A 16,618-nucleotide genomic window follows, 5' to 3' on the forward strand; every position below is an offset into this window, starting at 1 on the left:
TAAATTTTTGTCCTAGTGAGCACTTCCCAGCACCCATTTGAAAAACAAAATTAAGGCATGCCTAAGTACATGGATGCCAGTACACTGTCTCAGCTGAAAGCTGTTTGGAGCTAAAAATTGAGGCAATACTTTCAAAGATTTGAGATTATAGTCTAGTAGGTAGTAGTTGTGTCAAACAAACAGCTTTTGTTGATCCTTCGATGATTGCTGGCCTAGGCTGGTATGGACAGTGCCACCCAAAATTTATGACTGCACATCTGAGAACAGCTAACCAGGTACCTGAAAACCATTTTAAGGTATTTTCCTGTACTGAGTAGAACTTAAGGTTTCTCTGTGTGAATGACTTGGGGCAGACAAAATTCTTTTGCTACTGACTGGGGGGTTTAAAATGGGAGAATGGGCAAAGAAGACTAAAGCCAAGAGAGTGAATATATATGATATATATTTGATAGTTTGGGTCATTTATCTGAAGCAACTGCAGTGCTTCTTAGATGGTCTTGCTGCTTCAGATCAGCTGTGAAGAGAGCATTCTGCTGCTCTTCGCTGCTCCGGCCCAGAACAGAGCACCTGCTCCCAAGAGTTCTACTCAAGTGCAGCTGTTTCCCCCACACCTCTGTTCAGATAATCTTTGGTGTTGCAACCCAGTTTCTTTAAGTGGTGGGGTTTGGTTCTGAGGTTGAAACGAGGATGGTGCAGAGCACTAACCGTCATTTGTATGTTGTGGGTTTTTCAGTTTAAAAAAGATTATCTAAACAAGCTAGCTAAGCTCCCATCCTCCGCTGACTTAGAGCATTTGAAGTTTGAAGCTGCATCAGATTTAGGTTTAAGTAGGCAATTTTTCAGCTGATCAGTGATCTCATCCAGCTTGTAGCACAATTGCCAGAACCAACAAAATCACAAAGGATGAGGCAAGAAAACATGCTTGAGAGAGGTGGGAAAAGCAGCAGCTCCCATTTTGCCTGTTAACCTTGAGATTTGAAAGGAACATGAGTTGAAATGAGTTTGGGCAGTGAAAGGTGTGGAGTCATTATGCTAGCTTCTGTGTCGTCTTGCTGAATCGACTGGTTTAGGCTCTTATGTGGAAGCCAAAATTTGATATGAGAGGACTCTGCAGTCACGTCAAATGCTGCAAGTGCTGGAACCTGAGATGGATTCAGGGTGGGAATAAGGTGTGAATGTTTCTGACTACAGGTGGGGGTCATTAGAAACAGCTTACCTTTCCATGTGGGACACTTGCCTTGGCAAGGAAACCTCTAACAAGGTAAGTTACCTCTCCAAATGGGATACCTCAGACAGGAGTTCAAGGCTTTTTTTGGCATTGTGGTGTGGAGAAGATGGATTAAATGCGCACTTTTAGCATTATCTATGGTGAATTGTATGGTTCTACATTGCTGTAAATACAGCCATATGCTATTTTTCTACAGCACTCTCATTTTATGTGGTGTCTGAGAAAATTAAGATTGGGAGCAACCATGGACTTGGGGTTTACTTGTTGGGTTTGTTTAGTTTGCGTGGTCTGTTAATTGTGTAACAGTTTCCAAGTGTTAAAACACAGAGAAGTTGAGTGCCAGTAAGTGTCTGTGTGCTACTTTGTTCTTTTCTGAGTCTTTTTTTAGATACACTGATTTTTTTTGAATGAGATTAGAAATACTGAAACTTTTCCTCCCAACCTGATGATTAACTTTAAAATAAGCTGTTTTCTGATGTCTGTGGTTTGCTTTGCTTGAGTTGGCAGGAGTTTTTAGCATTTTATTTACCTGGTTGGAGTAGTAATCATGATCAGATAGGTTTCCTGACAAGAAGAGAAACCAACTCTCCTGTTGGGCATTTAACAGATGTTCAAGCCGTGGTAGCATCCATGTAGATACTAACTATCAAATAGCGGGCATATTTTAACATGTAAAAATTGTAATTATTTCCTGCTGTTGATTACTTTGCATCTGCCCATTAAAATGGGAGAGGGGGAATGAGGGAGAAGGAAGAAGAGTCGAAAGCTGGAGAAAGCCTAGTTGTCAAAACAATTTGGCTGGACAGCTTCTGTCTCAAGTCCAGCCGCTCCAGGTAGCATTTGCTTCTGTGAAACTGAAACATAGCAGCTCTTCTGAACTTGGGGCAGACAGTTCTTAATTTAGCTCTGTCCTCGTATCCGCTAGCAATATCCCAAATGTCTTTCAGATATTTGAATTCTGAGTTTTTGAAAACCTTACCAGAAGGATGCTCTGCTTCATCCTATCGCTCTAATTTTGATCTGTCTGTGCTCGGTAAATCTTCTGGTCTCACAATGCATTGTTTTGGATGCTTCCTCTGTGCACTTAATCTTCTAACAATCTTCTGTAATTTTTGTGTATTAGGAGTAAAAGCTCTGGCCTGGAGTGTCTTGGACTACTTATTCCTTCTGTGATTTTTCATCTTACATCGGATATTCTCCTCTGTGTAGGAATCTTTTAAATAAGGCTACCTGCTCTATTTTCAAAAGACAAGCAAGATGAGAAAATATGCGGACTGTTCATTTCCTCTTCTCTCTAGTTTCTTTTACTTCTTCCTCACCAAGTCAGTCCAGTTTGCTCCATGGTCTTAGGTGTTACATTGCTAGAAGGTGACTTAGGAAAGTTCCAGGGCTTCCTATAAGGTTTTTAAAGCTTATGATGTTTGTGCTTGATTTATTGTGTTTAGAAAGGTGGGTAAAAACAAAATCTTACCGAGGAGTTCATGTACTGTGTTGCTTTCTCATGGTTTCTTTTGCAGATCAGGTACAGGTCTCAAGGCTTGCTAGGAATGCTTTAGAGGTCTGCTCTTTTTCATCTGGGATGTGAATTTGCAACAGTTCAGAGAACTGTGCACTAATTACAGGGCACCTCTGGTGTTTTTGTCTCAGAGGAAACCCAAACTTAGAATAAACTTCATGAAGATGTTGAACTTAAGTAATTTCTGCTTAGGACAAAGGTCAGCACTTGAAATTGCTTCTACAGTAAGAACATCAACAGCCTAGAATGCTAATTGCCTCAGTACTTAGACACCTCGTAAAACTAATTTTTACTGGCGAGGAATCATTAAAACCAAAAGACTTTATTTTACTTGCAAATTGTTGTGTTTATTACTGCTTCTTGCTTCTCTGAAGTGGGCTACATCTGGTACTTTTAAACAGGAACACCTTAAGAATCAGAATAAAAGCATATTAACTCCATACAAAACTGGCAAATTAGTTCCTCTTGTAGCTTTTGTCCAACTGCATTTATATGAAAATTAGATATTTTTTTTTTTTTTAGTTTAATATACTTCTGACATACTTTAAACAATCATACTATAACCCTATATTGACAAAACTAGCATACGCTGCATCTTGAAAGTGTTGCTTGTAGCAAGTTAATTGAACTGATGATGGTTTCTGGGTTGCTATGTTCCAATAGATTGTTACAGCTGATAAACCTTACCTGATACATTTTTTCCCCTTTTCTAAAGTTTGGAAGAAGAAAAGTCTTTCTGTTTCTCCAGCTTCTACATACTTTAATAACTTTAAACTGAATTGTCACAGGATTGAACTGATGAAACTGCATTCTTATTGATTTAAAAAGCAGTAAGAGAGGGGAAAAAGCTGATTTAGCACTGCAGGAAGCAATATTTCCAAGAAGTTAGTTAGGACAACTCCACATTCTACTGCTAACATCCTACTTATCCTGCTTGACTGTTTTTCATGTAAATTATTTTACTGCGTTACAGTAAATGTAAGCATGAAAATCACCAGACTTTGCATCTTTGCATTAAAATTAATTGTAATTTGAGTTATTTCATTAAATGAGTTTTTGAATTTAGTTTGAATGGAAACTATAAGGACACGGGATAGTTAAAAAAGAAAAAAAAAAACGGAAAAGGGAAAAAAAAACTCAGAAGTGTCTTATGACTTCTGTCATATGGAAGCTTCATTGTTTTTGATATAGAACCATAGTATGGTTTGGGGTAGAAAGCTACCTTTATGAGGCTGAGAAACCTACATATGTATATTCTTAAGATCTACATTTTTCTTCTGAAGCTGCTCATGCTGTGCTCGTGGCAGTGTAGGGTTGGTGACCTAACTGAAAGCTTGGAGCTGATTATTGGGAAGTTTGTGTATCTTCTTCTTCCGGATCACAGTCTTCTCACAGATAATGCCTAGAATTACCATAGATCAGTTGTTCTTTTGAAGTTCTCGTGCCTTCATAATTGTTCTTGCTGCCGTTTCCTCCCCCTTTCACTTCAAGGACTTCTTCACAGTAGGAAATGGGAGCAGTGTGTGTGATACTTTGGAAGCAAAGCGAGCATCTAGCTTTGGACTGCAAATTTCTGATCTTTCTTAGTTACCACTTGTTGAAGATAACGATCTTCACTGTTCTTTCTTGGATGAATCTCGTGTCTTCTTGGATCTGAAGTCAGTCAAGTTCAGACTTGTCAGAGATATGTTTTCAAGTATGGGAGTTACACTCAATTCTTCAAGGTGCATGACTCACCAAGGACCTGGTAGACTAAGATGGCACATGGCACTTCTTTACTTCTTATGGAGATTAGCTTACTGATCTAGAAAATCTCCATAACACAGAATATGGAATTGTGTAATTATTTTTCATAGTAAACCGAATTAAAATCTACTGTTATTCAACTTTGGGTTACACAATTCTAGGGGTGTTTTTGGTTTCAGTATCTTCCTGTTTCTTCTGTATTAAATAGACTATTTCTATTAGTTGCAAATTTGAAGAGAGCTGTGGCATGTAACTTGGGAGTGCCAAGACATAATGTACACAAGCATAGTGATCCTCTGACAGTTTTAGGTCTGCTTACCAATTTGAAAGTATTTCACTTGATTGCAAGTTGGAACTGCTTGAACCTGTGTTGGATTTGTCTGGTATCTCAAGTTTACAATACTTCTTGTCTACTCATCGTGACCTTCCTAAGGAACTTTATGAACTGGGATGGAGAAACTCATCTGAATCCTTTACAGATCAGGACTGTGACCTCACTAAACCTCTGAATTCGTGTTATGGAACTTGGCTGTGTTCACGCCACTTCTGAACGGGTCTCTAAGTCAAATCCTAATAAGCAGTGCTTGTTGTGTATTAAATGGATATAAAGTTGGCAAGTTATTCTATTGTGAAGTTGTCAGAAGACCCTTTTGTGTCTCTTGCACCATCTAAAATGTGTAAAATCATCTGAGGAGAGCATCAAACTGTCACCAGAAAACAGAGTGTTTGGCAATTCAGTGTGCCAATCCTGTCTTCAGGATTCTTCAGAGTGCTTGGCAAGTGCCTTCTCTCTTGCTTCTCAAGATGCCTTCATGGGTAGGTGACATGATGCAACCTTTCTGATGATTTTGAGAGCTGGGGTCTAAGAATAACAGGTTAGGTAGCCCTGGAGTGGCCCTAGCAGTTTAGTACCTGAACCTAGCTCATCTGTTGTACAGTTTAAATTCCTTTCAGAGATCTGGAGCATTGATTTTTGCCATTGATTTGAAATTACTTTTCTACTTTAAACACATTAAAAAAATAATTGGGACACTTTCATATCAAACCTTCAGCATAGAAACCACTGATGTGCAATTACTGAGTTCCATGCAGCCTTCAAATTCATTCCTTAATTTTTTGTGGATTTCGAGCTTAGCCAGTCATCTACTTTTCCCCTTTGTTCTCTATCTCCTGTCATGAGGTACAAACTCACCAAACTTAGGGGAGATGTAACAGGATAGTCCAATGTTCTCTACTGATACCTGGCTGTATACAACTGAACTGTGTAAGCAGATTTCTATTAAGTAGTGTCTCACTTGGCGAGTCAAGTAGCTTCATGCCTCTGCCTGTTTCAAGAGTTACACTGAACTGCAGTTCGGAGTTCAGTCTGCTTTCAGGGCTGCTCCTTTGCTGGGACTCCAGGATCTCTGGCCAAACTTGAGAATTTAGCTTGCTTCCTTTTGCTTAAAATTCCTGGAGCACTCTTCTGCAGCTCTGTAACTGGATGCAGCAGGAGAGTGAGTCACAAGGAGAAATACTGCAGGAAGAACGGTCAATTACCTTTTACTAATTGAGGTTTGTATAGGTTGTGTTTACACCAGTCCAGATGTTGCCTGCCTTGACCAAGAAGCTCTTTAGAACACATGAAGCGCTTGGGCCAACTGCTCATTGCAGTGAAACTTTTAAGAACTGTTAGTGGTATGCTCATGCAGGCCAGGGTGGATCTTAAAGAACAGGGCTGCCCTAAGTCTCTTGAGATTTGCAGACAGCAAGTCAAAGTGATATAATGGCAACAATATGCACTAACTAAAGCAATCACTAAAGTTCCCAAATTATTTGAATGAATTATAGGCATAGGTTAGCCAGTGATGAGTAATTTTGCAATTTTTTGTTATTTTGGTAAAGAACTATCTTAATTTGGACTGTTTCCCCCTCCCCTCCCTGTAATTTATATAATAAAGGTTCCTACAGCTAGAAGATTTCCTAGAAATGTCATCTTGATTTTCCTGAAACTGGTTGTAAGTTGCTAGCTTTCTTTCAGATTCTCTGGATGTTCATATATGCTCAATGCGCTCACAGTTAGGGGAAAATCCATTAGAAGGTGGTGATGCTTGTTAGCATATAGTAACAGTTTTCTGAACAATAAAGTTGCAAACCACGTGTTTTCGTAGGACGTGGTAGTGTGCACAACCAGTGTCCACTTCCCCACTTCCCAAAGTGCTCCCCTTGCTCCTTTCCCATAGTATGATTACCTTTACCTGTAACGCTCAGATAGGGAAATGCTTTTGTTTAAACTTTGCTCCTGGGGTTTTGAAATACAGATGCTTAGGTGTCCTGCTGAAATTGGCAAAGCCTGTGGTGAGAAGAGAATGAAAACTCATTCTCATTCTTCTTTTTTTTTTTTTTTTTTTTTTTTTTTTTTTTAGAACTTGTCTATTCCTGCACCCAGTAGAGTATTCAATTAATACTTGAAATTATCAACATTTGATTCCCCAAGCAATATATATATATATTTCTCCCTTTTAGAAGTCTAGTGAATAAATGGGCACAAAGAACCAGTCTGTCTAATTTTGCTAAATGATGAGACTTCTTTATGTCTGGTGTGCATGTGAGATAGTTTGGGATTTTGCTTACTTGCATAAGCTGGGACGTAACGGAATCCCAGAGCTCTGGGGTATGTGGCTGTGGGCTGTGGAAACTGCACTGGAGCACAGTCCTGTAGGTGCAGCATGAAGACGTGAAAGGGTACTTGATAAGCCTTCATGGAAATAGTAAACTCTATAGATTAAGCCCTCAGTACCTCAGCATAATTTACCAGGGTTTGTTTTTCTTTCTGGATTTACAGAGATATGAAAAATGCTGTAATTGGAAACAACAAACAAAAAGCCAACTTGATTGTTTTGGGAGCAGTTCCAAGGTATGTCCTTTGCTACTCTCCTTTTCACTGATTCACAACAGGTCTGGAATAATGATCCATAGATCACAGGCACTTTTTTCTTTTAACTTTGATTGTTGACTGCATACTTTAATGTAACTGAGAGACTTGAAATATCTGTTAAACTCATGTGTTACAGAACAGGCTATCGAGTAATGCTTTTATTTTAGAATTTCATAGAGTTCCTTAAAGTAGTCTCAGTCTTTTTTATTAAACTTTATCAGTTCAGGAATTAAATCTGTTTTTCAACTTTAACATTATTGATGGATGAAAGTGGTTGTATCTTAATCCTGTTCTACAGCCAATATCCTGGTGAGTGCACAAGTGGAAATGTGTAAGGTTGTTTCAAGTATAATTTAAAAATACTAATAAGCATCTGAGATAATTTGCTTCTCTTCTCCATCTGCATCAAAGGATTAAAAGCCATTGATCATGCTTATTGCTGAATTACTGCTTCAGCTGACACTAACATTTTCTGGATCCTGATTCCAATAATACAAATTTAACAGGTAACTTTAGCTACTGAATTGCTTACTACAGCTTTCATTTCACTCCTCTTCTCCTCCAGCTTTCTTTCAGCTACAGTTTGCAGCCATGGCGAAGGATAACATGGAACAGTGCATTACTTGTGCTAATAGTATGGGTCCTACTGAGGATCCTTTTGCTTAAATGGCAACTTGGTCTCAAACTGTCCTGCCTGAGGCAGCTTCTTCTGACTTGTCAAAAAACGCACTTTGTTTGCAGGGAATATCTTCTTCTCATTTACAGACTGAGTTTTGTGTTAAGGCTAGCCCTTTAAATTCTCTAGGGATTAGCAGTGGGGAAACCTACTCTCCAAAACCTGGTGGATTATCTTCTGTTTTGACCAAATGTAAGCAGGCAAAGAGAAGACTTGACCCAAGGTGTAAAGATCAAAGTGGGCATTTGCTAAAGCTTATGCAAAGTTTAAGGATTTTTTTTTTTCTGCAACAGGCCCTGTGGGATTCTTGTGACTGACATTTATTCTTGTGGTTCCCGGTTTAAAAACAGAGGATCTCTGACTTGCAAACCTAGAATCCACCTTTTCTTAAATTTTGTAGGACTTCATGTTCCTTCAGTTATCTTACTTTCTCCTTTTAGTTGTTCTACGCCCAATACTGAAAATCCAGAAGGTTGTTTTTTTTCCTGTTAAAATCTTCTGGCTGTGCAAGTGAATTATATGATTAACCTATTAATGCAAAGAAGGGACTGTGAAACATCTTAAAAGGTAAATGGTTGTGCTTGTTTTCAGTTCTGTACAAGCTATCCTCAAACAGCACCAATTCTTACACCAAGGCTTTTCAGAATAGGTGTACAAAAGAACATGAATCGGCCATGATACTGTAAGCAAAGACAATTCTCACCGGCTGAAACTTGTGGCTTTGTCCACCTGCAAGTACCTTTCTGAAGGCTGTAGAATTTCCTCAGGGTATTTCAGACAGCCTTAGATTACAGACAATTTGTATTGGAGAATTCCTGTTTTCTTTAACAAGGCAGTGGGAATTCATTGGGTGCTTGACAAGTCTTCTAATTCATTAAATAGCTACTGAAACTGTGAGTACAGGAATCCTTGTTATTCCAATCTGCAAAGTCAAACTTTTCCCCAGTAAGAATAGGTATAAGGAAGCTAGCATCCTTTGCTTTAAGTCTCCTCTGCAAAGCTAACTACACGCTTTCTCATAGTTAGATTGCAGTCTCCCAAGGAAAGCTGATTCCTTTCTGTAACAGTGTGGGATTTTTAGAATTCAGCTGCTACTGCTTTGTCCTGGGGTTCCACTTCTTGTTTACACATTTCTTTTTCTCTTCCCTGCTTCCCCAAGGGTTCCTGCAGAATATTTTCATGTGGTGAGAAGAGACCATTGTGATCCAAAGCACACCTTCACATTTCTGTCACTTGGTGCAGAAGAAAGCAGCATGTTCATATACTAGAACAGATTCATATGAGGTTTGGAAACAAGTCAAGGAGAAGTATCTTTGATTTGAAATCAGGCCAAATACTAATGGTTTGTACGAGCAATACCTGCTTTAATGTATTAGGCTGCTACTTGGTTGGAAAGAAACGTGAAGTCCTTCCAAGATCTCCATACAGGAAGGAATTACTGGTGCAGAGTAGCTGAATCACTGCCATTCTGGGTCAGCGGCCTCCTGTGTCCGTAAACTGACTGTAGAGTGGTGTCATCTTTAGAAAGAGACGTGTATCTACATAGGAAATGGCATTTGCTTTGTACCTTTGAAGGTCAGTCTGACCTGCGGTCACTTTCTGACCATTTGTTCTGAAGATGGTGCTAAGAAAAACAAAAGCTATTAAAGAAAGCTCTCAAAATTGCATTAAGCAGAATTGTTGTGTCTGGGCACTCTTGTATTAAGAACTGTCCAGATGTATGTATCGATGTGGTCTTAGCTGATAGGAATGTAGATAAAGCCAGCCTATACGTGTATGTGGGTTTTGTTTCTTATGGAATGATTTTCTGTATCTCTTCCTCTATGCAGAATGAAGCACTGCCCTGAGTTATTCCTTTACGTCCTTCTGAGATGCTGAACTCAGGCACTACTTTCAGGACTTCAGAAATTTTACTTTTTGAAATTGTTACTGTTAATAGAAAACAGAATTGCTAAAGTTCAGGGGAGAAAATATTTTAATGCTATAAGATCTAGTTCTTTCAGTGACAAGCTGGCTTAGAAACTATATACAAAGTCAGCTATTCCTGAAGATGGTTTATTTCTTGTCCTGTCCTTCAGTTATTTTCTTTGAATTTCTTTTTCATTCTGCTCTACATGAGCACCTGCAGAGACTGAGAAAATCGCTATTACTGGTGTACTTCTTCACTTGACAGTTTTGTAAAAACAAACGCTGAACTTTTGTGCCTATCAAAATGCCAAATGCCTCTTTGGAATCCAAGTTCAGTATTCAGAACTTATTGTCAGTTACTTTTGTGTCCTTAATTTAAGGAAAATCATTGGAAATTTCCAGTTCAAATGTAGATTTTTTTTTATTTCTTTTTGTAAGCTGTCTTGATCAGACTTCTGACTTAGTGAAACAACATTCACTTAGTAGCAGTTAGTCTGTAGTGCTGCTGGTTCCCAGTCCTCTGTGGGCTGTTATCAACCCCCCTTTCTGGTGGAGTCAATAGAGATGAGAAAAACATTTGTTTGCAGTTGAATTCAGGCTGAAAATCATATTCCTGTCACTTGAGTTCCCCTGTACCTTAGGTGTCATTCTTAGGCGTAAAGATTCTTGCTTAAGTATTTAACAGGACGATCCAGGTATCTTGCCCTTCTTTCACATCCCTTGTGAGCAAGGAATGCGGTTTCTATTAAAGTCTTGATTCCTTAATTCATAACTTTAGATGCTGAAACTATGCATGAAAGATGTATTCAGGCAAATATATGTCTTGTGCTTGGTTCATGTGGTCATGCAAATCTCTTTAATTGCTGGCTGATTCGGATTAGAAACAGCAGTATTGCATGCAGTTCTATCCCCAAATGGCTGGAGGCTGAAGTTCTCTCAGCCACCTTTGGAGATCTGCAGAGATCCACGAATCTAGTATTGAATTTCGGTAAAGAAGGAACAGCACAGTAGTGGATGAGGTGTTACCATGTGTAGGTCTGACATTTTTTCTTCATTGTACATTGGGCAGTAAAAACGTTGAACTATTTCAGAGAGCAAACTTCTCTTTTCAAGGCAGTGGAAGGCTGGGTTACTAGACAAATACAACTAGGTTCAGCAATAATTTGTTGAATCTCTTCTAGTTTCTAATCTTAAGTGGCTACACAAACAAAAAAAAAAAGTAGTTTTGTTGGAAAAGTTCTGGTATCTGTAAAGTAGAAAGAGGTGAATGGTGGTAACTGGTATGAGAAGTATTTAACCTCTGTGTGACTGATGGTAAATGGTATCTGCTTCTGACTATTTTTGTATCTGATGCTTTATTTTCTCAACTTCTTTTTTAAAGAATTAAAAGAAAAAACCCTCATTAGCTGAAGAGTGTTTTCCTTGATGAAGGATGAAGAATATTGCAGGTTTGCCTGATGAATAATACACACCTTATCAGCATTCAGTACATTTATAAAAATATGAAAAACTGTACCTTTGGGGCATTTCTAGATTTCCCACCCATCCCAATCTCATTTTGCTGTGAGGAGGGGAGAAGGGAGCAGCCAGTTAGTTTCATGATATGGACAGGAGAGAAGAAACCTCATCATGGAATGTCTACCCCTTTTAGAGAGAGGAGACTGCAACTCCTTCCCGTGTAATTTACCTGTGCAACACCATTTGTAAAAGAGAAAAAAAATATGAACCGTTCGTAAGCATGAGAGGATAAAGCATGCCTGCAGTTGCTCCTGCAGACCTGTGAAACAGGATTTCTAGTTCAAGGACTAGAGATAGAGCATCTCTAGAAATGTGAAATGACAGATATGAATCAAGCAATATTATTTTTGTGTGTTTCGGGTGGTAAATTGGACTTGTACGGCAGCCCCACAGAAGTAGAGCAATATATGTACTCTGCAGAGTGCAAGGGCTGCAGTTGGTGACAGTGTGATAAGTCTCCAGCAATTAAATTGTTGAAAAACAAGACAGTAACTTAGAATCATAGAATCATAGAATATCCTGAGTTGGAAGGGACCCTTAAGGATCATCAAGTCCAACTTCAAATGATTGGTGAGCCTGCCTCAAACCAAGGGCAGTGACTAGATGATCAGTTACGATCCCTTGCAGCTCTGGTTCTGTGATCCCCAGTTCCTATCAGTTGTCTGCTGACCGTGCAGAAGTTGTAGGGTGTTCAGGTCCACTGGTACTGCATGCCCGCTGCTGGTGGGCCAGTAAGAGGTGTACCAGTTACCAGCTGGGCACAGCTATTGAAACGTTCATAATCTCTGGTACGTTACCAGCTTTCTTGCAAGAAGTTGGGCATGATGCTTGGACATAGTATTACTAGGCTCCTCGTATATGTTAACAAGGTATTTTGTCTGAGCTTCATAGACATCCCTAGGAGCGCAGGGCATGGTTATTTCCTGATGGCTTTTTCTGTTCCTGGCTGCACTTTGGGATTTCCTGTGTCAGGTACTCCATGGGGTGGGGATCTGTGCCACGACCTAGCAGCTTGTGCGCTTGGGTGAAGAAGCTTCATCTGTGGTGCTGCTGTTTGTAACACCTTCCCCATACTGGGGTGGTAAACTGTGGAGAGCAGAGGCCTTAGTAGGGCTGCCGTTGTTGTCCCTGTTTTTTTCTTCAACGCAAGTCAGGAGTCAGGGCCTATCTACATAATTATACCTCTTTCTACGAGGAGTAACTCTCACCCTGAGAGTTATGTGTAACTGGAAGAAGGTATTCTTCTAACCCTGCTACGAAGTAAATGTGAATCAAGGCAGATATTCATAGTCAGCAGAATTGTATTAGAACTGTTTTTTTTGTTTTGTTTTGTTTTGTTTTGTTTTTTTGTTTTTTTAAAGAGCTTCATAGCCTTCTGTCTCTGAAATGCCCTTGTAGTAAGAAAAGGGCATTGTAATACTTCTAAGGGCATCCGTTAAATTGTGATATTTAATTGGAACTTTAAGTTTCAGTTTTTTATTTAAAAAAAATAATATGCAAAATTAGCTTTGTGATATCTCTTGGAATCTGTTTGTAAGGAGCTATAAGAGTCAAATCTATCAAAAGTATTCAAGAACCTATTTTTGATATCCTTTCATGTGCAAATATCGAATGATGGACGGATGCTATCCCATGGAGTAGAAATATGGTTTAGCCATTTTATATACAATGAGGAATTTCAAAACACAAAGGAAGAGTTAAACATTGTTTAATTCATGTTATAACAAAGCAAGTAACTCTTGCTACTCCATGTTGCAGTCATTTTCGGAAGAAACTGGTCATGAGGGTGAGAAGAACTTGATCCTAGTCCCTATTTACTCTTACATGAAAAATGGTTTTTCTTTAGTTCTGACTTAGGTAGGTATTACAGTTCTCCAGTACTGGATTTAGTTTACAGCAAAAATCAAATTTGATGGAATTTACGTAATTCTTATAGGGGAAAAAATCATACAATATTAATGTAAGTGAAGCAATGTAAATGTTGCAAGAAGTTACAAGAGCTTTAAGCTGAGACTTCCTTTTGTTCCTGAAAGAGAAACTTTCTTTGGGATTTACTTCCCTAGAACTTGCAACATCGTAATACATCCCCTTGTAGAAGTAGAAGAGTATTTTTCTCTGTAATCCACCTGTCAGCTATGTGTTTGTGTTACTGAAGTGATACTTTACCAGAACTGGTCTAGAGATGATAAACAGTCACTTGAATTAAAAGATCTCGAGATACAAGGGACTATAACTTGAACGCTTACTACCCTGAGCTCTTTTTCCACATGCCTGCTTATGGGGTTTGATGAAGCGCTGAAAATGTTCTGTTACTAACAGCTGAATATCACCATCTCTTTGGTGGGTATTTTAAGAACTTTGGAGATTTTTGTGACAACTTGTAAGTGGAATGGAATGGCAGAGAGTAGAAATTTCCATTATTTTTAGCTAGCTGTGTGAGGTCTATGTCAGAGCAGACTGACAAGGTCTAAATCACGCAGGTGTCTTTTGGTGAACAACTCTGATGCAATGCCCCCATGTCAATTATCTTCAAAAGGAAAGAAAATATGAACTGCTTATCTCCCTCGCAAAGCTGCTGTGGTTATTGTTTGTTCAGCAGCTACATTCTTTAAAAGTTTTCTCCCTAATGCCTAGAATATTGCATGATTTTCCTAGATGAATCCCTGTCAGTTGTTCGAAATACATTGTGCCTCCAGCTGACCTTATTTGCAGTTCCTAGGTGTAGCTGTTCATGTTCATTGACATGTCTCTCTGGCTGGCTTTACTGTCCTATCTCATGTAGGTACAATTGCCTGGGTACCTTTACTGACAGCTGAGAAAGGCTGTAATGTATTGCTCTTAAAAGTGCAGTGATGGAAGAAATTGTGTCCCATATAAACATTAGATTAGGGAAGCCTTCTAGAAACTTGAAAAAGTCCAAATACTGTGTTCTAAATTACCTAGCAGAAACCTTGGATTAATGTTCATGAAGATGTTGCAACATCTTCCCATTAGGCTTAATTTCATTTTCTGTCCCATTGGGATGAGTTTTACTGGGGGATCACTGGCTGAAGAGTGAGTGAACAGGAATGTTAGCACCTTTTTGCATCTCCCATGCTTTTAGTATCTCCTCAAGCTCTCAGGCTCTACATAAAAGAATCCTGGTGATTCTAGCAGAGCCTTTTTCCAGTATTTTCCTCCACGTTCAGTGGGAGTCAAATGGCTGGCTACTTCCATTTCTGAGCCTCACACCAACACCTGTAGCTGGAGCTAAGACAAGCACCCCAGTAATTTGTTTTTCTAAATCTCCAAAATCTGAATTGTAACATTCTTTTTCTACCTACATGCACGTGATATTTTTCTACCTTTTTATACTTCTAATCTCAATACATGGGAGGAGTGGATTACAAATTTGTGTCCTTGCTGAATTCGTCTGTGGCAGACCCTGGAAACAGCAAACCAGTCAAGGGTTGTGTTCTTGTCACAATAAAAGTATGCAGTCTTTGTAATGTTTAGTGGTAGTTTACTAATGTATAGTTACATCTGTACCGATTATATGGGTTGTCTTCATTTGAATTCTTTAATAATTCTAGAGTTTGTCATTTAACTTGTTAATTTTCAGTGTTACTTGGTGTCAGTTCTCTCTTTAAAATAAAGCAACAGAAAATGTTATAATATGCATGTTGAGTTCTGTGGAAACCCTAAATTGAAACCCAAGCATATATTAAAGATATAGGAAAGGATATTATTAATATTTCAAAAACTTATTGTATGTAAAAATCTGAACTTAAATTTTCATCTCACTGATTATAAAGCTGAGTTAAGTATTTCTATTTTAAACACGGAGACCATAGATTATAGTCAGCGTGTTTCATTTTCACACATCTGCTCCAAGTGTGGAGTGTTAATGGGAAAGAAAACAGCAATTATGTTCTTCATAAGAGAACAGCCTTCAGGATTACGCCTGCTTTTGGATTTTGTAAAATCCCCTTTAAGAAAAAACAGAACTGAATGTTTTATGGTCTGACTGATCATTTCTGTGTACAAGGAACAGATTGGTTATCGATAATTATCAATTAATAATGAATAATCCAAGACAGTTATTAGTGTGCTGTGTATAGAGAAGATGCATCTCGGCATTTTTTTCAGGATATTATTACTGAAAATGGAAGGAAATACTTTTGCAAGTCTAAACTGAAGTCTAGGTTATTGAAAGCTTTTTTCATACACACACACACACACTCAGGAAAAAAGTGTCAGATACTGATGTTATCCAGCTAGCGGGTGACTGTGTATGTACCAATGGTTACGTCAGCGGAGTCTCCCTGTATTCCCCAGACAACTCAGTGAAAGACCGGCTTCTTTCTTGTCTTAAATGCCTTATTTAAGATTAGGTATATTTTTTTATTTTTATTTTTTTTTCCCCTGTAACAGAAGTACTTCAGATGATTCCAAACAGAAACTCAACATGTCTCCCAAGTTTTAGTAGTGGTTTGTGATAGTGTGTAAGCTTTCCTCTGCAGGGGGAGGGGCGGGATGCTGTTGGCAGCTGGCTTTGTCCCAGCGTTCTGATAAATATTTCCCTTATTTCCCATTTCAGTCTATAAAAAAAACAACCCACCTTACAGCATGCTGCAGGCTCATTTGTCCTGGCGTATGGCTGTGGATTTAGGGAGGATGGAGGCTTTAGTCTCATTTTGGAAGTTGTTTTGTTTGCTTGATGGCAACATTTCTATTCCATATGTGCTGAATTAAACTGAGTCAGTTTTGTGCTCCTGCATCATAAATGCATCATACTGCATCATGGGCTGGATGTGAGCCTGGCTACATCTTACACCTTCAGTCCATGAATTCTGATGTCCCTGCATTTGAAGGAGCAGGTTGAGAGAGTATAGTGACAGCAGCAGGAATTAATTTTAGCAAGACTTATTTCCTACATACTAAATCATTTAAAATAATTATAAAATAAATGCATACATATATATATATATATATGAAGATTTACGATAAATAAATAAATAAATAAATATATATATATATATATATACACACACACACTACATATACCTGAAGCTGAATGTTAACAGGCTTTTCTTTTTACTCTCTACTCCCTGTGCCAAAACGCAAGGT

General features: G+C 38.6%; 1 protein-coding gene across 2 annotated transcripts in view; it reads left to right on the forward strand.

Annotated features, from left to right (window-relative positions):
• ARMC8 (armadillo repeat containing 8) overlaps positions 1-16,618 on the forward strand; it is a 61,408-nt gene that overhangs the window by 8,874 nt on the left and 35,916 nt on the right. The window contains exon 3 of one of the 2 annotated variants that reach the window (XM_084291847.1): positions 7,315-7,386. The exons of the other annotated variant lie outside the window; for it this stretch is intronic. Coding sequence (XP_084147973.1) covers positions 7,315-7,386 — 72 coding nt within the window. The remainder of the gene's footprint in view (positions 1-7,314; positions 7,387-16,618) is intronic. 2 annotated transcript variants of the gene reach the window in all.

The sequence above is a fragment of the Netta rufina genome, assembly GCF_964035555.1.
Source record: "Netta rufina genome assembly, chromosome: 9".
Lineage (NCBI taxonomy): Eukaryota > Metazoa > Chordata > Aves > Anseriformes > Anatidae > Netta > Netta rufina.